Source organism: Nycticebus coucang, chromosome 15, assembly GCF_027406575.1.
Source record: "Nycticebus coucang isolate mNycCou1 chromosome 15, mNycCou1.pri, whole genome shotgun sequence".
NCBI lineage: Eukaryota > Metazoa > Chordata > Mammalia > Primates > Lorisidae > Nycticebus > Nycticebus coucang.
This window is the reverse complement of record NC_069794.1, coordinates 9,433,347-9,458,640: the sequence shown is the minus strand read 5'-3', so window position 1 is coordinate 9,458,640 and position 25,294 is coordinate 9,433,347. Positions and strand designations below refer to the sequence as shown.

General features: G+C 41.8%; 1 protein-coding gene across 1 annotated transcript; it reads right to left on the bottom strand.

Moving 5' to 3' along the window:
* Nucleotides 1-1,639: 1,639 nt before the first annotated feature.
* Nucleotides 1,640-24,471, bottom strand: SLC10A2 (solute carrier family 10 member 2). The gene is made up of 7 exons (XM_053563866.1): nt 24,373-24,471; nt 22,240-22,762; nt 15,861-15,979; nt 9,574-9,662; nt 8,345-8,520; nt 6,744-6,901; nt 1,640-3,892 (listed from the first exon to the last, which is right to left on the bottom strand). Exons 2-7 carry the CDS (start codon nt 22,614-22,616, stop codon nt 3,834-3,836), a joined length of 978 nt encoding a protein of 325 aa, XP_053419841.1. The 5' UTR covers nt 22,617-22,762; nt 24,373-24,471; the 3' UTR covers nt 1,640-3,833.
* Between the last annotated feature and the right edge of the window lie 823 nt (nt 24,472-25,294).

Below are 25,294 nucleotides of genomic sequence, written 5' to 3'. Positions count from 1 at the left end.
CTCATTTTCAATTCTAACAAACATGTTAATGTGGGCCCCTGTGCTGGCCATTTCACACTGGAATTCCTATTTTGGATAGCTGGATGAGGCTCAGACATTTGTCACAGTTTAGTATCTCTTGAAGAGGAAAAAAAAGCCACATGTGCTCTCTTTCAGTGTTTCCAACCTGTGCTCCTTTTGTTTATGCTCACAGGATTACCCTCAAAGGCAATGCTTTTTGGGGGGTAGATAGTTGGGAATGGAGGTCGTGGTAAGTTAACGAAAGTATCCTTACTCTCAACCCACTTCATAGTGTTTCTATATTCAAAATATTCCAACACAGGTTAAAACACTTCATTTCTGAATCCTTAAATAAATATGTGTACAACTGGGAAAGAGAAGAAGCTTTTCTCAGATATGAATTTTTTTTTTTTTTTTTTTTGAGACAGAGTCTCACTCTCTTTCCCAGGGTAGAGTGCCACGGTGTTATGGTAGCTCTCAGCAACCTCATAGTCCTGGCTCAAGGGTTCCTCTTGCTTTAGCCTCTTTTTTTTTTTTAATTTTTTTTATTTTTACAGTTTTTGGCCTGGGCTGGGTTTGAACCCGCCACCTCCAGCATATGGGGCCGGCGCCCTACTCCTTTGAACCACAGGTGCCACCCTGCTTTAGCCTCTTGAGTGGCTGGCGCTATAGGTGTGTGCCACCATGCCTAGCTAGTTTTTCTATTTTTATTAGAAACAGGGTCTAGCACTTGCTCAGGCTGGTCTAAAACTCCTGAGCTCAAGCAGTCTACCTGCTTCAGCCTCTCAGAGTACTGGGATTACAGGCCTGAGCCACCATGCCCAGCCAGGTATTAATATTTCGAATTGTTTGGTGTTAACAATGTTTTCTGCCCTGGGCCAAGGCACCATAGTAAGATGAGGCCTGAGAATAAGGCTTTGTTTTTTCAAGGGGAGAACCTGGGCCATGAAAGAAGGTGGGAAAGAAGACCCCAGGACGACTCAAGCACCGAGTGCTGCAGACAGGGGTGTTTCGTGAGTTTGAGGAAAGGGAAAGTGCTTCCCATCTGTGGGACAATTTCATGAACTCCCATAGCACACTTGGAAGACTCTTCTTCTAAACTTAGGTGGTTTAGAAAAAGGTGAAGGGTTGAGAAGCAATGGGACATCAAATATTCCAAGGGAGACAATTTGTTTCCTGCTGGAAGAGAGTGGGAGTTTCCTAGATTAAAAGGAGAATGATGCCTTTGAGGAGTCAATTGAGGTTGACCCGAATTTCTTCAAGTCTCTTGATGAGCGATTTTAATGCATGAGCTCTGTGATAGGTATTCCTCTCTCTGTCTGTATGTCTATGTATGTACCACCAGTTCATAAAAGGTGGTGGCTTTATTTATAAGTACATGAAATACACTTATTCTTATTTTAAATCAAGTATCATTGTCACACCGTTTTTAAGAGTCTTTGATTAATGTTCCCCTGTATGATTTTCTGGGGGAAAATCTCAATCAGTATCAGTGGGAGACTTAATTATTAGAGTATTTAATTAAGAGTTTCTTTCAGGCACTTTTCGAAGAACAATTTAACAGCTGAGAAATTCTACCTTATTTATATCTTTAGAATTGAATAGTGAGAAAATCTTGACAGCAGTCACAAAGACTCAATTAGACTATACAGTACAAAAATTATTTTCATTTATTCAAGGCTTTAAAATAAAATATTCATTTAATATGATACAGAGGCAAAAAAATACATAATTTAATTGACTTTTCAAACTCATTTAAAAATAGAGAGCTGTCATTTAGAAAGCTCAGCTATTTTTCTTTCCTCAAGCACATTAGGGAAAAAAAGACAACTCACAAGACACCACATCACATAAGAAGGCCAAGTTCTGTCTCACTCATATATCTTGATCAACAGGAAGGAAAACTCTGCTTACTGCAGTGGCTGACATCTGGGCCCCTGACTTTGGGTGTGCTGAAATTAGGATATGAATTCACAGGGTGGCTTCAGTGCCCCTGCCTGGTTTTTGTTTTATGAGAAAGTGTAGCCAATACTTAACCCCTACACAAAAAGTCTTCTTTTCCACCAGTGAAACTGTATTCTTTGACACTAAGAAGCAATTCTAGGCCTTTTCTCCTACTATCCCTTAAAATTCTCTGGTCCATTTTTGTCCATTTGTCTAATATAAAAATATGGAGGTTTTCTTCCATCTTAAGTGTGCACCTTACAGAAAAAGACGCATGGTATAACTTTTGAAAGCAGAATCCCTCACCTCTCCATGGGAAGAACTAAGATGAGGTCCTGTCCTTGTAAAGTTTAGCTGCACCAGCAAGATCTGAAATTACAACATTCAAATGCAAAAAGCTTTTGGAGCCAGAAGATTTGAAAAGCATCCTATGAGGCAGTGAGAATATCCAAATCTGAAACAAAACTAAACCCTCTAAGGACCGCACTGGGAATGTGTGGGCGAGGCGCTGCAACACGAGGAAGGGAATTAAATTAGACGTCATCACTGCGAGCCCAGGACTTGGCGGTTGTTTCCCCGGCAGCCATCAACCCCCAGCAAAGGACTGATCAAGTCTTTCTTTGTTTCCTCTGGAGACGCCCTCCCCTGCCTGGCAGAGCCCTTCCTACTGCTGGGCCCTGGGACATGTCTGCTCTTTCAAGTAAAGTGTCATGTTCCCTTCTTGGGTCCTTCTGTACCTGACCCTTCTTCCAGCTACTTACCACACACATCTAATTGACTCTAGTTGAACATTTCCACGGGCTTTCTGTTGTTTATGCTTTTTTTTGTATTTCTTGTTATCTCCCATAGAATTAATTCATCCGCTTGCGTCACGGTGTTTCTCTTGGTCCTTCGACTGTCTTTGCACCTCCTGCCACCTCCCGGCTCCTGACACCTGCTGTGCTTGCTGAGTAGAAGCTGAACGGCCCATTAGCCAAGGTGGACACGTCTCCCATGCACGAACTTCCAGGAGGTGCCTCTTCAGGGCTCCAAGAGCTTTGCCAAATTCAAACCATTTGAAAAAAAAATCCCTCTTTTTTTCCGGAAAGATGAAATGGGCATCACTGGATCCCTTAAGGTAAACCAACCAATGTACCATATTCCTGACGAGTTAAGAACCTAGTTCCAATTTGGTTAAAGGACTGCAACTCAGGCTTTGGATTTTACCTTGCAAATGATGTAACCTAATTGTATGTGCCCTCCTATTAACCCAAGCAACAAAAAAGCGCAGGAAGTCAGATATTTGCTTATGTTGTATTACAAAGTTGTATAAATAAATAGGTTGCAAAGTTTTCAAAATAATGATAGAATTGTTGGTAGAAGATATTTAATCTTTTCACAATCATAATACTGAAGAAAATCTTGATGACTATGATAATAATTTATTACATCTACTTTAACCTACAAAATTCAGGTCCTCATCTCTGGGTTGTGAATTTTTTTGCCTAAAAATTAAGTTTTAGTCTTATGAGAGGCTTGTTTTCAGTGTTACCCATATCAGGTTTAGTCTGAAGATCTTTTGAGGGAATATCTCAATGACAGTATATGTAAGTGTGTGTGTACACATAAAATACATACATTGTTATGTATATATGACAATATTTGTCACCCCAGAGGATTGGACCACAGGTCACTTGGTATCAAAACCAACAGTTAAATTCAATTGAAATTTAAATTTTCACTTTAACTTTTTCCCACCAAATATCCTGAAAACAGAAGAATTAAATGTAGCTGTAGTTTAAGAATGTCCTGCAGACCTCTTCTGTTTATCCATCTGCTGCCCGCTTTTCATCTGGTTGAAATCCTGCATTCAGCTTCTAAACCGTTGGCTCCGACTCTGTTTCATTGTCTTAGCTCTCTAGAAAGTCTATATTCTTTTTCCCAGAACATTTCTTGTATATACAATAAACTAGAAAACAAGACACAGGAGGTTAAGTAAATTTCGTAGCAATAAGCTGCGAAACAACTTCGGATGGTGATCATACTCTGTGACTCATACAGCAGCTCACATTTTCTGCAGACTAGAGACCACGTGGGGAAAGCAATTGCCCTTCTGAGTCCTGCGACCACTCCAGCACGAGGGGATGAACGGCACTTTGAGAAGACAAAGCCTACAACTGTAGGGGACATTGCCCACAGCAGACGGAAGATGTCTTGTGACATTTAGCCCTGCATGTGGTACTCGGTGATAATGATGATGAGAATCCCTTTTCTGTACCACCCTGTCCCTGATCACATGTGGTCCTCAATAAACACAGCACATGCTGCAGTACTGTGTCCAGGACCTTGGCCGGATGGTCCTCTGTAGAGGGGCTTGAACTAGAACAATACTCCCCTTCTCTCCCGCCTTCCCTCATGCTGGCTGTCTGATGGCTGTCAGCTTTCCTCTCTTCTGTGGAGCTGCTGCTGTCTGGTAGCACTGTTTTCTCAGCTTAGTTTTGAGATCAGCTCCCCAGGACAGGCTCTGCCCTGCCAGGGAAGACCTGCAGTTCAGGTCTTTACGGTGTGTGTGCCTGAGTGTACATCTGCATCCGCGTGAGGCAGTGGATAGAGGGGTGGTATCCACAGCCCTTTGGTCCCAGATTCAAGTCATATTTTCCAATTAAGCTTTATCCATAATAAAAAGCACTATTTTGTTATCTAAATATATGGTTCTTTTTTTGCCTATCAATTGGTTATAAAATTAACAGGAGGACAGAGACATTATTGATTGGACCTCTCAAATTCCAATTCAATATATAAAAATGCTATAATAATATTATCTATCACACAGAGCAATTATGAACATTAAATGAGATATGAGACAAACGTTAGTGCCTAGAAGGGTCCGTGAAGAACAATAAATGCTCAGTGAATGTTAATGGGCATTACTATGCACAGCTGAGGGAGACAATGACTTGCTTCAAAGGTCTTATTAAGCCAAGATCAATATCTCCTTTAGTTTGGGCCCTGCACTTCTGGTAATATATTATTTTCAAAGCTACTGAACCATATTATTGAATTTAATTGAGCTTGTGGTCAATTTGAAGATCTAGCACTTATTATAAACTGTTTTGAGCAGAGCTTCCCTCAACTTGCACTTAGGCCAATTATTTTATTTGACAAAACATCTTTTCTAACCCCTTCCTCCCTCCTCCTTTTCTTCCTTCTCTTCTTTCTTCCTCTTTACTTCCCTTCCCCTTCTTCTTTGTTCCCCAAACTATTTAGACTTTTAATTCTATCACTAAAGTGTCTTTCCAAGCACTGTATACACTTAATAAAGATTCCTTCCTTGTTTTCATACTTACTGATGAAACTCGGTGAAAACACAGCCCCCCGTTCCAGTTCTTCCTTTTCCTTATTCCATCAACTTGATTTTATATATATATTATTTTTCTTTTTCTTTTTTTTTTTTTTTTAATTGTTGGGGATTCATTGAGGGTACAATAAGCCAGGTTACACTGATTGCAATTGTTAGGTAAAGTCCCTCTTGCAATCTCTTTTGGGTTAGTTGCTCAACTAAGGCCTTTACTTAATGATGTTTAATTATTATTTTTAAATTCTGTTTTTCTAATAAAGCAGCTAATTTCTCTGGCTTGCCTAGGAGACATCACAAAGTAATTATTGGGAAAAATATCACTGTGCCAAATTGGCTCAACCTCTATCATCAAACACAGTTATTATACAAGAAGACAAGGTTATTAGGGTCGTGGACCCACGTCTCATGAACCTGTGATAAATTGATGGAATGTTTTCAGTGGATCCAGAGTGGTAGGGTTTTAGTGGATCCTTGTGTTCTAGAATAACAGAACAGTGGCTTTGAGAATGACATTGAGGACAGTAGAGCAGAGGTATCAGAACCCACAGGCAAGTGGAATACTTAATGGAGCAAAGTAGAAAAGGAAAACAAAACAAAACAGAACAAAACCGTGTCTCCAGGCATCACTTCATTTAACGTTCAGATTATTTTTGTTCTGTACCTTCGCTTTATAGTCTCCAGTAAAATGCTGTGAAGCTTTGAAAAGTAACTTCTTCATTAGAAAAATACAATTAAAAAATAGTTAAACATCATCAATCCTTGTAAAGCAAAATGTGGGGAAAAGTTTCCAGGCGGTGAAAGGCCAGTGGGGAGCAGGGCCTGATGGGAAGAGGGCAGGAGCTTCAGGCTACAGGGGGATAGAAGTGAGAGTCATGAAGCTATACCAGGTGCTTTAAATAAAGAACATCTTTGTTTCAACGGCCTCAATTATATGGCTGTTTAGAATATATACGTACGCACATACAGGCCCACACATACCACCTACATACACACACATACCTGCCCATACCTCAGCCTGACATACACCAATCCTTTATATATCAATTTTCTGAGAAATAGCCTAAATTTACAAAACATATCAAGACATGTTTAGAAAAAAAGTCACCAAATTCTGAGCTCCTGGAAACATTGTAGGAAGGCACATAATAAAATGTCCCTAACAGGTTAAGATGCCTCCCTAATTACTGAGGAAAAGAGTTAACAGGGAGAATCGCCCTCCATTACTTTTCACTTAAAAATAATCTGCACTAGAACTTTTGCTAAAATTACAGTCTTTTCATCAGCAATTGGGAAGTCATGATAATATGATGAGTGGCTCTCCCCCCCGCCCCCCATTTATTTGCACAATTCACTGCCAGGAATGGAAACTTAAAAAAAAAAAGAAAAGAAAAGCTTTTTTAGCAACTCTAGGATTTCTCAAAGAAGAACATCATAAAGAAATGTGATTAGCATTATTCCTTACGTCCTAAGAATATTCCTGCGAAGATGAGCTGGAAAATGCTATAGATGAGCGGGAAGGTGAACACAAGATTAAGGTCCTCCTGAGAGAAAGACAGCTGGACGATGGTGGAGCACAGCTGGGAGTTCTGCATCCCTGTTTCAAAAGCAACTGTTCGGCACCTGAAAGGCATGTTAGGAGAACGTGTGTTTGAGTTGTTGTTTTGTTATGGTATAACATTAAAAACAGACACAGTGAGAGTGAGCATATACACACACGCACACACATACATGTATGTATGTATTTTGTCTGCTTTTAATGTGTTTTATGGTGTATATAATTCTATATTGGTTAAATATATTACTTATTAATGTATATTATGTGATCATGTAACTTATTGTACATAACTGAACAAATAGATTTAATCTGCACATATGTGAGAAGCAGGCTCATTTGTTACAGTGTTCTGGAAGTGACAAGAGAATTGATTTTACACTTTTCAGTTATGTCCTTGGTGACAGCACAGCACACAGAGCAGGGGCTCTGAAAATACTCAAAATAGAGCATTTTATTGTTAAATTTATTTTTTTTTCTGTTTAAATCCTGATAAAAAAAAACTACAAGGTAGAAATTATCCCCATTTTACAGGTAAGAAAACTCAAGAGAAAGAGTGAGTGCTTCGTCAGAGGTCTCCCAGTTGGTATGTGCCAGGGTTAGGAGGCCAGACCTGGTTTGCCCAGCTCAGACTGGTACACTTCTCAAGATCCAATGCCCTCCCCGTCTTTCCCAGTCTCACACATGCACCAGCTCCTACACCTGCCTGTTGATGTAGATGGAGTGAAAGGAGAGGAAATGTTTTAACCCAGTGCCAGGCTACACCCATTCAAACATTCAGTGCCAATGGATGAGGCGTTTATCCCCTCCTATATCACAAGGCCAACCTAGCAGCCTGTGTTCAAGTCACTCTGGGTGGAGAATGCGGATCCATAATAATGGAAGAGGCTGACCTGCATTGTACAGGGAATAGTCCTGAACAATCCCAGGAAAAAAGGAGGCAGCCAGTGTTTTCTTTCTGGGGAGTTGCATACTTTATGAATGAATGAGTCTAGTCAGAAGGGATATGTTCAGAAATAGGATGATACATGTGATTAAAGGGGAAAGACTTTGATCTTGTCATTACTATTTACAGATTTTATATCCCTTTTCCTTCCAAATGCATGTGCTGAAGTCCTAACCCCCAGTATGTCAGAATGCGACCTAAAGTGGAGATAGGATCATTGCAGCTAAAATTAGTTAAGATGAAGTCATTAAGGAGGGCCCTAATTCAATGTGACTGGTGTTCTTCTAAAAAGGGGACATTTGGGCACTGAGATGTGCATAGAGAGAAGAAAGTGAGAACAACATAAGGAAGGCAAGGAGAGAGGCTTACAATAAACCCCTCCCTCCCAGTCCTCAGAAAGAACCAATCCCGTGAAATCTTCATTTTCACTTCTCAGCTCCAAAACCGTGAGACAGTAAGTTTCTGTTTAAGCCACTCAGTTCATAGTACTAGGGTATAGGAGCTTTAGCAAATGCATAACGGCTATTACAGACAAAAATTCTGAGTCTAATTTACCAGAACATACCTGAACCAGGGCTGACCAGCTATTCTAGCCAGAAGAAACCCTAGGCTATAACCAGCCATAGGAAATATTGTCCCTATAATCCATAGATTGGGAGCGATGATCCAGGCACTCTGGTACAATATCCCTCCAACCACAGCTATGAGCACGATGAGGATTGCACCTGTGATAGACCCAATCTGGAAGAAAAGGCACAAGTGAACCCAGCCGTCACGTTTGATACACCCAGATACATTTGTCAGAGATGATTTGTCTCCTTTCCCTTGGGGAAGTGATAATAAAGTTATCTCCTTATGTACTTTTGCCCTGAAGGCTGCAATCAGCCCTCTGGAAGTACTGGTGCATTCCCCATGTTTTAATTTTTAAGAACACAGCAGCACATACAGTGTCTGTGCTCAATTAGTCAAAATTATCCTTGCAAATTATCCTTGTCAGAGAGGAAGAAAACCCAGTACAATGAGTGCCTGCAAGACTTGGCTTCCAGATTCAACTCCTCCCGTTCACTCTGCCTCTCTTGGTAAACTATGAACCTTTCTCAATCTTAATTTCTTCATTTGTAGTTGGGGGTATATATTGCCTCAACCACCTTCCATGATTGTTATAATAATAAGATGGGTATAACACATTAGAATCAAAGAATGACATATACAAATGTAAGTCACCATTATTATTTTCTCCTTTTCATGTTTAACAAAATTATAACATATTTTGTCCAGAGAAGCAAGGACCTATTTTTTCCCCTTAAGCAGCAGACTGTACCTATATCCCCTATATCCGTATCCATATCAGCTGGCTAGAATATAGCTAGCTGGTGAAGGGGCATGAATGGTTACTACAAATATAGCATTCACCAATTACCAAGCTCTGAATTGATATCATATGGATACAGAGATAAGAAAGATACATTCTCTTTTCTAAGACAGCCTCTAGATATGTTTTATAACACAAACTCACATAGCAGAGATAACAGCAATGTGCTGTGTGAACAGACTAGAGTAAAACCAAGTGGTGATGTTTGTACTGAGAGTCTCAGAGGGCAGAGAGAAGTTTGATCTGTGGGTAGACAACAGAGAGCGTTCTTAAAGAGTAAACTATATGGCTAATAACTTTAGGCTCTGCTTGGAGGTAATCATATAAAGAGAATAGAACAATTTAGTGAATGGAAAAACCATATGACTTCAGTTCTCACTGTGGAGCATTTAACTGTGTGGCTTACAGCATGCGACACTTACTTTAAGTATGATCTTCGCTTTTTGGGGCCATTTGTGATTCACCAACATTCCAAATGAAACAGGAACAACCAGAGCAACCAAGGAAATACCTGAAGGTGACACAAAAGCAATCCAGTTAGAAAATAACACAGGAAAGAGGAGGAGGACAAAAGAGTAAGCTTAGGTAAGAGACTCGGGTGGTATTTCAGTCTCCCTTCTTGAATACGCAAAGCAGAACATGGAATTAAACGCACTTCTTATCCACTTTATTAAATAATTTAATATTACTGGTAGAAATTGATACTATTGATAATATAAATCCGTTCCCCAAATCCTAGATTAATATTTTAGAGTGTTTTTTTTATACTGCCAATATATTTTAGTTTCAATTTGCCAGAATCTGGGTTTATTTGGTTTTTAGGTATTTGTGCCACCAGGAAAAAATACCTTGCCAACATTAGTGTATGTGTGTTATTGGGGTGGATATTTTATATCTGTATGTTACTTCATACAAGTAGAAATAAAAGAAGTATTTCAAAATATTTTAAAATAAAAGAAATAAAAGAACACGTTCAAAATAAGCTCAAGATTTCCAAGTATTCTGATGGCTCTTGAGTTCCGGTTAAAACGAACTTTGGTTATTCAAATCTACAGCAGAGAGGACAGAGAAGAGGTTGAAAAAGCATGCTTTAAATTTTCCAAGAGATAATGTATTTGGCGACTTTTTGTGTAATTATAATTCTTAGCAGCAACACACTCAGCCGGCCAGATAAGACAGTCACTTCAATTTTGCCATGTTTAATTTACTGCTGTTCTGGAGGCACAGAGTTTGTTTCTCATACTGCTTAACACTTACTTGTCCAATAACTGTTTTTATAAAACACCAACAATTTCTAACTTCTCATGGGTTTTCTTTTTCAAATATCCTTTTAAAGCAGTGTGAGAAAGTGGAATTGAACAATGAAATCCTTAGTGGTGGGGTAGACTGAACAAGGACGGAGAACCAGAGTCTAGATGCCAAGGCTCAGATGTTAATTTAACATTAACACAATGATGAGGAAAACATCTCTTTGTGGCCTTCTAGTCCTCCTGGCAATATAAAGTCCAGAAGTTACTTTCGTCCAAAAATTACACAGCAGAATTAAATAATGACTGAAGTAGCAAGAATATGGGGGGGGGGAGAACCCCCGATGGGTAGGAGGGAATAGGAGGAAATAATAGCACAAAAATATGGAAAGGAGATGTTGACAGATACACTGGTAAGATCCCCCAGAAAAAATTTTTGGGGGTTTCCTAGCATCACCTATTTTGGGAAGAGACTTCGTCTTTGGAGTCTATAGTTGATTTGCTATGTTTTGTGAAATTTGTAGCACTTAAAACCATCTTCATACAAGGGTAGTAGCTTAAATCTAGGTGCTTGGGACACAGGTTTTCGGCAGTTTGATGTGTTGGGACTGCTTATTAAAAGGTTCTTATCTTTTGGGGCAGCCCAAAGGTGATAGGAAGCAGGAGCAGCTGCTGGGATCCAGGGTAGGCCTGCTTCTGGTCTCCTGCCAGATGAAGCCAGGTAGTTTTTCAGGGACCTTGCTGCAGCCGGGAGAAGGCACTCTTTGCTTTCTGGAGCCCCAAGGTAGCTCCCGCTGGGAGGGTGCATGCTGTGATCTCTGCAGCTCAGTGGGCAGGGCTCTTGCTCCTGCCGTTCTGCAGGCTCCAGTCAGCTGGACACAGGGCTCAGAGGCCCATGTGTGCTCTGTGAGATGGCTGTCATTGTGAGAGTGAAAAGCACCTGCTCACCATTATACACTGAAACCATAACTTGGTCTTTAATCAGGGTTACACAGTCATATCCTGGGAAAGAAAGGTCAAAAGAAAAATGAGAATGGGAGACACTGGTGACTGGGTGCATGTTGTGGAGGGGATGAGAATGAGAGAGAGTGGTGACTGGGTGGACGTGGCGGGGAGGAGAATGAGAGAGAGTGGTGACTGGGTGGACGTGGGGGGATGAGAATAAGAGAGAGAGAGGGGTGACTGGGTGGACGTGGGGGGGGATGAGAATGAGAGAGAGTGGTGACTGGGTAGACGTGATGGGGATGAGAATGAGAGAGAGAGTCATGACTGGGTGGACATGGGGGGAAGAGAATGAGAGAGAGTGGTGACTGGGTGGACGTGGGGGGGGATGAGAATGAGAGAGAGTGGTGACTGGGTAGACGTGATGGGGATGAGAATGAGAGAGAGTGGTGACTGGGTGGACGTGGGGGGGGATGAGAATGAGAGAGAGTGGTGACTGGGTAGACGTGATGGGGATGAGAATGAGAGAGAGTGGTGACTGGGTGGACGTGGGGGGATGAGAATAAGAGAGAGAGAGGGGTGACTGGGTGGACGTGGGGGAGATGAGAATGAGAGAGAGTGGTGACTGGGTAGACGTGATGGGATGAGAATGAGAGAGAGCGGTGACTGGGTGGACGTGGGGGGAGATGAGACTGAGAGAGAGTGGTGACTGGGTGGACGTTGTGGGGATGAGAAAGAGAGTGGTGACTGGGTGGACGTGAGGGGGATAAGAATGAGAGAGAGTGGTGACAGGGTGGATGTGAGGGGGATGAGAATGAGAGAGAGTGGTGACTGGGTGGACTTGAGGGGGATGAGAATGAGAGAGAGTGGTGACTGGGTGCACATGGGGGGGATGAGAATGAGAGAGAGTGGTGATTGGGTGGATGTGAGGGGATGAGAATGAGAGAGAGTGGTGACAGGGTGGACGTGAGGGGGATGAGAATGAGAGAGTGGGGTGACTGGGTGGATATGGGGGGATGAGAATGAGAGAGAGTGGTGACAGGGTGGAGGTTGGGGGGATGAGAATGAGAGAGAGTGGTGACTGGGTGGAGGTTGGGGGGATGAGAATGAGAGAGAGTGGTGACTGGGTGCACATGGGGGGGATGAGAATGAGAGAGAGTGGTGACAGGGTGGACGTGAGGGGGATGAGAATGAGAGAGAGTGGTGACTGGGTGGATATGGGGGGATGAGAATGAGAGAGTGGGGTGACAGGGTGGATGTGAGGGGGATGAGAATGAGAGAGAGTGGTGACTGGGTGGATGTTGGGGGATGAGAATGAGAGAGAGTGGTGACTGGGTGGACGTGGGGGGATGAGAATGAGAGAGAGTGGTGACTGGGTGGATATGGGGGGATGAGAATGAGAGAGAGTGGTGACTGGGTGGACGTGAGGGGGATGAGAATGAGAGAGAGTGGTGACTGGGTGGATGTTGGGGGATGAGAATGAGAGAGAGTGCTGACTGGGTGCATGTTGGGGGGATAAGAATGAGAGAGAGTGCTGACTGGGTGGATGTTGGGGGGATGAGAATGAGAGAGAGTGGTGACTGGGTGGATGTTGGGGGATGAGAATGAGAGAGAGTGGTGACTGGGTGGATGGGGGGGGATGAGAATGAGAGAGAGTGCTGACTGGGTGGATGTTGGGGGGATGAGAATGAGAGAGAGTGGTGACTGGGTGGATGTTGGGGGATGAGAATGAGAGAGAGTGGTGACTGGGTGGATGGGGGGGATGAGAATGAGAGAGAGTGCTGACTCGGTGGATGTTGGGGCGATGAGAATGAGAGAGAGTGGTGACTGGGTGGATGGGGGGGATGAGAATGAGAGAGAGTGGTGACTGGGTGGATGGGGGGGATGAGAATGAGAGAGAGTGCTGACTGGGTGGATGTTGGGGGGATGAGAATGAGAGAGAGTGGTGACTGGGTGGATGTTGGGGGATGAGAATGAGAGAGAGTGGTGACTGGGTGGATGGGGGGGATGAGAATGAGAGAGAGTGGTGACTGGGTGGATGGGGGGGATGAGAATGAGAGAGAGTGCTGACTGGGTGGATGTTGGGGGATGAGAATGAGAGAGAGTGTTGACTGGGTGGATGTTTGGGGGATGAGAATGAGAGAGAGTGGTGACTGGGTGGATGGGGGGGATGAGAATGAGAGAGAGTGGTGACTGGGTGGATGTGGAGGACTTGGGCCCCAGACTCAGAGCAGAACCTTTTCTCTATTCACAGACCACGGGAACTGTGATAATTACTGGAAACCTGTGATCTTTGGTTTTTTCAGGTGTAAAATGGGTAGACTTAGGTCTTTCTCACAGTGCTGTTGTGAGAATTAAATCCTGAAATGAATCTACAGTTTTGGCGTGAGCTGTTCACACACGTGGCAAACAGGGGTGGGGACACCTTGCTGCAAATCTTTCTTAGTTGTGCCAACCACCTCCTCCCCCACCAGTCAGCATTGGAGGGGGCTCAGCCAGCGTTTGCTGAATCACTGGCCTGTGCTGAGCATGTGTGGCAGCTGTACTGAGCTCAATGCTTGCCCTCAGAGAAGTGGGAAGCAGACCTGTGGGCTATTTACAGCTCCCCAGTAATCTTGGGCATTTCAAATGATTACCCTGAGCCTTACTTTCCTCATTTGTAAAGTGGTGATAACTTCTTTTGGAGCAGTCAGCTCATTTGATTTCTACTACATTAAAGAGTTAGAAAAACCAACAACAAAATTGTTAAGTTGCAGAATTGTCCTGGGCAAACATTATGCTGAACAAGCACAGTTAATATCTTTATTTTAAATAATTTTTTCCCTTTTCCATTTTTTTTTATTTTTTTCTTCTCTTTTCTTCCTTTTCTGTGCCCTTCACTCTTTATTTTTTTTAATGATATTTTTCCCTCAATTGATTTCTCATTTTCTCCCTTATTTCAAAATTTATTCACATTAAAAGGCATAGTATAAGTCATTCACACTACAGTTAGAATTAGTTAAAAATTCTTATGGGGGCATTTTCTTGGAGGAAATAAATGTCAAGAGGAGAATATTTTAAGGGTTAAATCATTTTATTATATAGTGAGTAATGTGGAATCAAAACTCCTCACTCAGCAACTCAGCAGGCAGGTTCTTTGAGAGGCCTAGAATGTTCACCATTCAAACTAATTGCTCTTTTTAGCTCAGTGAACACTGAGAGAGCAGCCAAAGAGTTAAGGAGCATGAGGCATAGGCAGGTGATCATGGAGGGTCACTCTAAAACCTGGTTTTAGATTATGTGTGATTTGAAGGAGCTCCCCAGTGGTCAGTAAAAGAATCTTGTACAGAAAAAAAAAATCATACTGAATAGGGAATGTTGAAGAGAATCATTTTTCTTTTTTTCTATTTTTTCTTTAATGGTCATGATAGGAGTAAGGGATAGAGAAGAGAGAAAAGACTATCTGCAAATAGTCTGCAATACAGATCATTCCCGTGTACACAAAATCTTCTCTTCCTCAGTTGTATATACCCTCAATCTCATTTAATCTCAGAAACAATCTTTCTAAGAAATGAAAGAAATTTTAGTCCAGCCTCCCATCCCACAGTGGGAAATTCACAACTTTTTGAGGTCAATCATTGGGATTTATTTCCAAGGTGAGTGGAATAAAATACCCTTAGCATGTAATGTACCTGTTTATTGATACTGAAAGATTACATCACCTACGCCTCATCTGTTATTATGATATTTCAGTGGGAAGTGCCTACTTTTGGGAAGCCAAGAACTATCTTGTCTTCTCTGAACTCTCAGCCCAGTGTTACGCCAATACCTTAATGACTCACTACCGTTTGTTTTTCTAGAAACAGAAAAAAAGTTCCTTTGGGATGGGGTGAATATCTAGGAGTTGAAACAAGTGGAGACAGAATCAAAACTAGCAAATTTGACTTTTGGGGCACGAAATATAGATTGTACCATTGAGTTAACTTTTAAATCGAGATATGCTTCACAGTTGAGTGTCACAAACTATGTTTTTATCTGGTAGTTACTTATTGTGACACAATCACTTACCAGGTGCTCTGTTTTACAATTTCTGCATGAATGTATATATATGTATATATATACACACACATATATAGGTACACACGTGTATGCACCCATACACATACACACACACACACACATATATATTTTTTTCTCCCTCCACCCCCTTCAATTTGAGATGCAAACTCCCATGGCCATGAACTAGCTCCACTCTGGGTTAACCAGTAGCTTACACCTCCTAACTGTAGGCTGATGGTGGGGCAGCTGCTCTCCCAGGTGATCTGAACTGAGGAAAAAGGAGATTTTCCCTTGGGGCCAAGGTCTGGGAATTTACATTTTGCCAATGCTAATCTAAATGTAGGGGTGATTTTATAACAAAATTTGAATAGGGCAAAAACCGCCACTCTCATGGCTGGCTATGAGCCTGGTCTGAGAACCTAGCAGGGGATAAGCAGAGAGTTGGAGGATAATGCTAAACCCCCTTCAGAGGAATGACTTACCTATGCTGTCATAGGGGATTATGATGGACCCAGAGTCGACCCACATTTTGGTGTAGATGAGGAGACACAGTGGCATCATTCCCAGGGCGAGCAATGTGGAACACGTGGTCATGCTGACACTGAAAGGAAACGGGCAGTTGACACATCCACCTGTGTTTCATTTTTAATTCAGTGCAAGAACTTGTCCCAACCAGTAGCCTTATCCAGCATGAGGGATGGAAATATACATGTGTCCACATTTGTGCATGACCTGGCCTTGGGAAAAATGTGCCATATTTGGTGTCTTTCTACTTGACCTTACACTATCTGCCCCACCTGTTCGCAAGGGTTGGAGAAAGTAAGCAAGTGGTTTAAACTATTTATTAACAAGGTGTAGGTGCCTGGATGTGCTACCCTTCAAACATCCACTCAGAGAACTGCAGGCACACTTCCACCAGCCAAGACCACAGAGGCCTCTGGTGTTTGACCTTCTGGTATGAGATAGCCTCCTGGGGCCCTGGGAAGGAGTGTGTGTCTGGGGGAAGAAGCCTGGTGTCTTTCCTCAAAGCAGGAGAAGGAGAATTACTGCACAAGTGTTCATGGGTTGAGGAAAGAAGACCTCGCTGACTTAACAAACCCCAGAAAGCGTGTAGGCAGGCAATGCAGGCTCAGATCCTTCGGACTGAGTAAGCCACTTGCAATAAACCAGGATCTGGTGTCCTTTTGGTTGAAAGCATTTGTATTTTAGTAGGTGGGTCTGGCTAAGTAAGTGGATTTTGGCTTTTGAGGTGGAGGGATTAATACCAAATGATGCAATTCTGTACTATGACAGTGGATGGAAGAGTGATTTGGGGCCAGAGAGTCTTCCTGGTCCCCTTAATTATGCTTGTACCAAGGAGGCACATTCTTGTCCTCAGGCCTGGGCTGTACACCGCACTCTGGGTTGGAAGCAGGTGGTGCCTCATGGTGTGTGATTTTGGCCAATTTCCTTGACTTCTGTGTATTAGTTTTCTTGTCTAAAATGAAAATCATAATCATCCTTACCACAGAGACAATCAGGATCAAATTAGCAAATGGTGTCCAATACTTAGAACAATGCAAGGCATTCATTAAGTGCTAGTTATTATAATTATTTATATAGCCATAAGTTTGTATATTTTGTGTTCCAACAAATAGAATCAGAAAATTTAGAGCATTTTTTCTGAAGCCGCTTTCCTCAATAATGGTAGCATTGGTTCTATCAGTGTGGCAATTTCTTAAGGGTATTATGTGCGTCCTTGAAGGAAAATGCTGAGTATTTGTATCACCTGCCCCCAGAGCAAGAACAAAACAATGCTGCCTGCTACCTGCTGCCTTTCCGACCCTTGTAAGGAAAGTAGCTAGAGGTGAGAAATTTCTTTTCTTTTCTTTTTGTTTTTTAAATGACAGGACAGAGTTTATTGATAAGAAGATTGATAAGCAAAAGAGGGGAATAGAACCCCCAGGAGCAGAGGTGGAGGAACCCAAGTGGAAAGCCCCTGAGAATTTCTTTTTGATACATTTAGATACATTTGCACAGTTTTGGCATAATAAGAGGTGGGACAAAGTCTGTCAGGGAGGTAACTTCTATGATATTATCTCTTTAACCAGCAATGACCTCACTTAAAATTGATTTAAAGAATTTAAATAACAGGGTGGCGCCTGTGGCTCAAGGAGTAGGGCGCCGGTCCCATATGCCGGAGGTGGCGGGTTCAAACCCAGCCCCGGCCAAAAACCGCACAAAAACAAAAAAAAATGTAAAAAAAAAAAAAAGAATTTAGATAACAATACTTGTTTTAGTAGAACTAAAATAGTATAAAAATAACCAATGCTAGAGATGTATTTAAAGCACTAACAAGTTCAATCTATTCTGGTCACAGGTTAAATTAATGTAGCTACAAAAATAGGATGTTAAGGCAGAGTCCTACATCAGAAAAATAAGGTAATTTGTTATTAATAGCAGTTTGTCCTACTTATATGTAAATTACTGGAGTTTGAAGGTGATTTTTTCCCTGTCTCTTTCTTCTTCCCCTCCCTCACTGTTCTTTTTACTTTAATCTTCTTTTTTTAATGTATGTATTGAATGTATTTAAAATTGTCCCCATAATCAAATCACCTTTATTCCTGTGTATACAATATGTTTTCTAGAGTGTGGTGGGAGTATGGATGAGGGAGAATTTGTTAGCTGGATCATAGTGAAGAGAAGGCTGAGTTTTTTTTTTTTTTTTTAATTGTGAGAAAAATATTTAGACAAAAATCTGCTTCTTTCCTTGTTTTTCTAATTTCTTTGGGAAGTTTTAATCCTGAATTATTGCTAAGCCAGTTTTTGAGGCTGTATCATGGTTTTGAGTTTGGTGAGAGAAGGTTCTTAAAAACTGTGAGGTGAGACAAAGTAGGAGTTGGAGAAGGCACAGCTTAGATTGAGTGGGCAATCCTGGTGAGAGGTCAGCTCAGAGGTGGCCGGAGGCTGACAGTATTTGAACTAATACAAGAACAAAGCCAAACCTCTCAAAATGAGATTCACACTAACTCACAGATAAAGAATTTCAGAGGACAACCTAGGGGAATAGCATAGCCAGAAAAATTATCTTACATAAAAATTTGAAGTTCTACAAAAGGAATAAATATCAAAAATAAAATAAAAATACTATCATGAATTTATATTGGCGTCAGAGGAAATACTGATGTGTAAGAAAATAAATCTCTTGGCTTTAGCTCTATTAACTTACAGGAAGAATTTGTGTGTACAGAAATAAAAGAAAGGACAAATAAAAATTTAACGAATGTTGAGAATTCAGTGAACCCGTGATAGGAGCGCATGAGATTGTCATCATACTAGCAGTGAAACACCAAGTTCGAGGTATCGAAAGCTGTGTGTAATAGGTGGGGCTAAAAACTGGAGAATGACAACAGGCAGACAATCATCGGTTTGTGAGCCTGGACAGGGCTGGTGAATAGGTTTGGATTCCAGTTCTGACTCTGACATGCACAATGACCTTGGCCAAAGTTATGCATCTCAATTTTATCTTCTGTCAAATGCAGAAAATAAGAGTACTGACCTCAGAGGACTCTTTGGAGGATGAACTACATCAATGTGTTTTGAGTATGTGGCACAGTGCATGGTACATACTAGTCTTTAGTAAATATCACATGTGTGCAGCAAAATGAAACAAAATGCTACACAAGAGAAACAAAATTTGGTTACTGTGAGGCAGAATAATGGAAAAAATCAAATGGTGTGGGTTTAGTTCTCCAAGAGTACAAAGGAGATGGACTTTTATGTGGGTGACATAGAAGGGATTACTTTGAATTTTTGATAAGCCAGAAAGTCAGTGATCTTGAGTAACTGAAGTATCAGGGAACCCCAAATATTATGAATTCACTACCCTCAATATTGGGCTTCACTGAAAAACATAGCGATATTTGGCCAAAAAACAAAGGATGTGTCAGGAAAACGTGTAATACAGAGATCTACAACATAACAAAAAGGAAGATAGGAAGTAAGGCAGCTGGGGGAGACTGCGGGAAGAATGCATAAGAACGATTCTCTAAAGAAGAAAGCAGAGACAGGAAGATGAGAAGTCCTTGCAAGATGTGGCTGAGGCCTTTGCTAAAGAGGAAGAGATATTTGGAAAAAAACAGACGCAAAGGAGGTAGGAGGTTTCTCTGTCCTCTGAACCATGGGCCTTGGCCACCCACAGATTCACCTGGAAAATCACTTTCCTTTCTTTCTCACACTTTTCGTGCCTATAATGCACATGGCCCACCTATAACACAGCTGAAAGTATCTGTGCACTGATCAGATTCACAAACAACTTTCCAGGCTGGAGGGTAGTCAGAGAAGGAGCTGAGATATCACTAGCTATATTTCACCCAGCAGGGATAACTGTCTGGAACTTTTTTAAAGTCACTACAGATTGCAAAATGCAATGGCTTCCCAGCTTCAGAAGAGGTAAAGGGTGTGGGGGAAAGGCTTTGGTTTCTTCTCCCAAAAACAACATCCAGGAAAGTAAAAGCCAGGTGGAAATGCTTTGCTGGCATTATGTTATTAGCTCCAGGAGTGAAAGCACCTGTTCATATAAAGACTCATGCCTTGCCTGCCATTGCTGGAGTTCAAGTGGAAATGGAGAAGGTAAAATTCCAAGAGTGTAGAATGGGAAATATAAATGTCAGATAGGATTGTGTCTGAGTAAACTATCAAAAGGCTTTAGTTATCAAATATTTCAGAGAAATAAGTTTTGGAAAACTGTTACCCAATAACTGAAATTTTAGTCTCTTAATTTGCTTAAAGAAATTTGAGCACTTTTCCCCCCAAAGTAGATAATACGTAATATCATCATCTTCCATAGCAGCAAAATTTAAGGCCCATTGTGATAAACATCGTCATTCACTGTGCTAAAATGCGGTGATGTCTTCTCGTGCTCTTAGGGCTGGTTGTCCCCGGAAGCAGAGGGGCAGAGACTGCTGTGTTTTGTCAGTTGCCTTTCTTCGTCGCACTTCTGTCTTTCCTCTTGCTCCTGCGGGCTGCGGGCTTGCCTTACTAACACCCTGCGTCCTCCCCACTGCTTATTTCTAATCATCTGTATGTTGGGAAATAGCCCAACAGAGTATTAGAGTGAGGAACGTTAAGTAGGTTCCAAGTGAGGAGCGTTTACAAGATTAAGTGGAATTGATTTTGGGCATAAAGTGTTTCATTGGGTCTTGGGTTCTGGATAAGCGTGCTCGCTCCATAGTCATTTCAGAGCTTATTCTGACTTGCTGACAGATTCATTTACACAGATCAGCTGGGAGTTTCATATTCTACTTAATGGTTCTTATTTCTTATTTTTTACTAAAATAATTTACATGAATTCTTAAATTAGGTTGTTTCAAGGGAACTAGGATTTCCTTAAAACCACAGCAAGATGTGACTGGAAACTTTTAGAATAGGTCTCACCACATTAGCCCACATAGGAGAATCCATTGCAACTGCCAAACCACCCAGCATCACACATGCTTTTGCTATCTTAATGAAAGTCCTATATGTGTGGCATTATGTTCAGGTGCAAGATTCTTTCGTATTGTTAAAAAGGCACAGATATTATGTCTGAGCTGCTTAGCAGAGGTCAAAGCCCAGTGCTTTTTAGTTCGTTTCCTTTAATAGGCGTTGGTGTGTAGAATTCTCACTTCTGTGTACCTGTGTCCAGGACAAACTAACATGAAGTCTAAAAGGAATTTATCGCTATATTGTGGTTCACAGATTAACTAAATCGCACTGCATCCTTTGTTCTTTTATAGAACTTATCTTGAAATAAGTCTATTGCAAGGTGGATACTGCATTTTCTTACGTGAAAATTACAGTGTGAAAGTACATCATTTGTATGACTTTTCTAAAGCTTCTGGAGAGATCAGCCCCAGTTGAGACAAGACAGCAGATTTCTAATTGCTCACTAGGTGCTCGATCAATCCAGTGGTTACATTTTTCACTCTGTCTTTCTCTCGTTCGTTAGCCAGGGATTAACAGAGCTGATTGCCTACTGTACAGTGGGTAATAAACACATGTTAAATTAACACCTGGATGGTTTGCAGAAATGCACACTTTTCACAGGCGATGAGGAATTGTGAGGTGAGGAAGAGGACATTTCCTAGTCAACTTCCAGCATTAAAATTCCTGGTGTAATCACATTAATGCTTCTTCTTATTTCTGTTAGTTCCCCCTGCCCCCAAGTGCTAGTTCAGACTGGCACAAGATGAATTGGGCAAACATTGCAATTTAGATTACTCTGTGGGAAGCAGAGAAACCATTTTCTGTTTATTTTCTAGTAAGGTAAGAATAATTTTTAAAAAAGCTGCTGTAGGCTTTCTTTTTTCTTTTAATGCCAGTAGAGGTAAAGCAAATTTATGAATTTTTATGAATTCTTCCTTAGGTTTTATACCAAGAAAAAGTTTGCCCAAAGAACTGCCTGGATTTGGTAGAGCTGACCATGGTCTCACCACAGTTTCTAACGTTTTGATGAATGGTTTGATTTCATGATTGCCCCCAGAGCTCCTCATTATTACAAAGAAAGTGTTTTTTTTTTTTTTTTTCTGATACTAACGGGATAAACTTCCTCAGCTGCAGCTTGTGTCTTGGAAAAGATTTCTTTTTTTATAAAGATTTGAATCTTTTTCTCAGAGATGGGCACCAATTATGTAGCACCCTGTTAACTGAGTCAGACTGAAAAACACAAACACAAAATAACAAAATGTAACCCCCAAATTCCAACAGCCAGGCAGCTGTGCCAGATTTGTTCCATCCTGTTTAATACCTTGGTCATAATTTAGATCAACGACAGATCAGATGGGCATTCCTGAAAAGTTGAACTGGCACAACTGTAGTAGTTAGAGGGAGCAGATCTCTTACCTGAGGTCCATGTCACCATCCGCCCAGTAGGCCAGGATATTGGAGGCAGTCCCCCCTGGGCAGCAGCCCATGATGAGGACCACCACAGCCTGGACAGGGAGGATGTTAAAGGCCACAGATAGGACGAATCCCGTGAGAGGCATGATTCCAAACTGACAGAGGATGCCAACAAAGATGCCCCATGGCCGCTTTATGTGCCCAAGGAATTTCGGGAATTCTACATTGCATCCCATGGAGAACATCACCAAGGCCAGCATGATGGTCAGCACGGTACTCAGGACCACACTCAGAGTGGAATTGAAATTGCTCTCAGGTACCACACAAGACGTCCCATTGCAAACAGTTGCATTGGCCAAACAGCCTGTTGAGTTATTCATTGCTGGCCCTGCTGCTCAGGACAGAAGCACTGGTCCCTGGGTCCTGGCACCACCACCAGTCAAGATCAGTAATGCTCACTTCAGCCATGTCACACTTTTAAACCCTTTCTAGACATGTGTCACTTGGTGCCTCTTTCAAATGCTACCTTTAGAGAAGCAATAAAAAACAATAAATGCTAGTATGTCAGGTTCGAGGGGTAACATTACAACACAGTACAAATTGTGAATCATAAAAGCTCAGCAAAATTATTGGTCCAGACAGAGAGTTATAATTAATCATTTATTGGCATGAAAATAAACCATGCCACATAAAAAGAACTGTGTTAATGTTTAATGCCAGGAAGGTTTGCTGAATAATTTCAGTTAAGTGACACTTAAGATCAAGTCTGAGTATTACAGGACATTGTAGGGATCTATCCAGAGGAGAGCATATTACTCCCTCACCTCCCTTTAAGGAGAAGGGACTGGGGCTCTACAAAGAGTGCCACTGTATTGCAAATTATGTGTCAGGCTCTGAACTGGAATCTAGACCTCCAATTTCTTCTCCCAAGAGTTTTCCCACTATATCAAGCTGTTCCCTCATATCGCTCCGCAGTGAATCATAAAGTATAGATACGTTTAGGGAACTTGGAGGGACTTAGTTGAAACCTATAGTGGAGTAACGTTTGGGAGGATAGAATGCTGCCTGTGATTTCTGCTGGAAAGGAGGCTGACTTGTACAGCCACCCTCAATTACTTACACATGCAATTATGTATGCGTTGCCATAGTAACAAAGTGCTTTATAGATAGAGACAATACAATTATTTAGAGGGATGAACCTCAGAGGATTAGGTCAAAGTGACAGGATTTCTCTGAGCTTGGAGAGAATTGAAATCAGATTTTTTTTTTTTTTAGAGGGGATTCCAAGGGAGATTTTTATAAATGATAAATAGTCAACCTCATTATGGGCGGACGTGGTATTGCATGTTTAGGAAAGATAACAAAAGAGGTAAAAGAGAGATCATCCTGTTTCCAGGAGTTTATAACCCAATTATTGCATCAGGACACGGCATAGGACTAAACTATTTCTATCATGATTCACAATTTGTAGAACAAATTCTAGTTTTTTCTTCAATTTAATCATCTTAAATTAAGCAGGATTCGTGTCACCATTTTACAGATGAGGACTTCAAAGCTGAGGAAATCAAGTGCTTTATTCAAGTTTCCCTAGCTGGCAACTGGAAATACCGGAATTCAGCCCTGTAACTACGGTCAGAATAGGGTTATGGGGGGGGATTTGGAGTAATAGAACAGAGCTTCTCAAAACCTAGTGTGCCCTAGGGAGGCTTGCTAAAATCATCCTAGAAGTCTAGGATGAGATTTTCTTTCTAGCAAGCACACGGCCAATGGTGATGACACTGATGTGGGATCACACTTTGAATGTCAAGGCCTTGGAATATCAGGGTGACAACAACCATACCTAAGCTGGCAACATGGAACGTACTGGTCACAACAGAACACAGCGTTTGCAGAGTAACTCGATATGGGAAAATTAATGTTTTTCAGAACTTGAGTCAGTGCAAGCCGTGGCCAGTGCTGTGGCCTGCAGATGTGGAGTAAAGACAGTTAAATGTCCCAGCTTCAGGGGCCTGGGGATGAAGTCCCTTTTATCTGGGATTCAGCCACTGGGAAAATCCTGAGCCCTTTTTTTTACCAGGTGACAGTGATTGTTGATGCTGTGTCCAGGAGAGCACCTCTTCAGGGGTTTGGGCCTACCTTCTGGCCTTTGGAGCAGGGGCTAATGGGCCCCCGTTACCTCCGACATGGCTGCTTGGCAATTCTGGAAAATCCTCTTGTCTCTCTCTTCTCCTCCACAGGCCCAAGAGTTAAATGATAAGCTAGGTGATTCCCAGAGAGGCCTCTCCTCCCACTCCTGGGTGTGTCATGACGTGGCCCTTCCCTGTTGGCCTCTCCAAGCATCTGGGACTGACCTCTGGCCTACTTTTGTCAGGAGTGAGTCCACTGGGGCGATGAGCCCCATGTGCCCTCAGCTGCTGCCCCCAGCACCTGCAGCTCTTCTCCCCCACGACTCTCTGAGTCAGCACATGTGCAGATAAATTTACTCTCTCTTTGCTTTCTTTTCAAATAGGAGGTTAAATGCAGAAAGCTATTAGCCTAGGACCTAACAGCAAATAGCCCCTTTACTTCACCAGGTCTGCTGTGCAAAGGGAAATCTGAGACCTACAGATTGTAAGGATTTGGATTTTGAAATTTCTCTTAAATTTTAAAGGCTACAGTGAAGGCTAATGCACAGGGCTCAAGACAAGCTTATTTACACATCTTCCTTTGAACTTCGATGGGTTTCCCAGGGGGGTACCTTGTGTTTGGGGCCTTGCCTGTTGCTGGATTGGCCCAATGTAACCAGGTGTAATTGTAGGTAGGCTTTTAGCCCACAGTGCTGGAAGCAGAGAAGAAAAAGTGAAGAGAGAAGAAAGCAGCTTCAGAACAAAGCTCTTCTCAAATTTCAGATGACTTGCTAAGGAGATTTTAGACTCCAAGGGGCAGAATGCTTTGCATATAGACAACTTGCAAATGAGCAGTCTGTTTGACTAGACAGAGTGCTACAATTCTGTTAAAAAAAAATGTGCCACTGCGTTTCTCATTTTCACATTGTTTTTACATAAATTTGCACATTAGG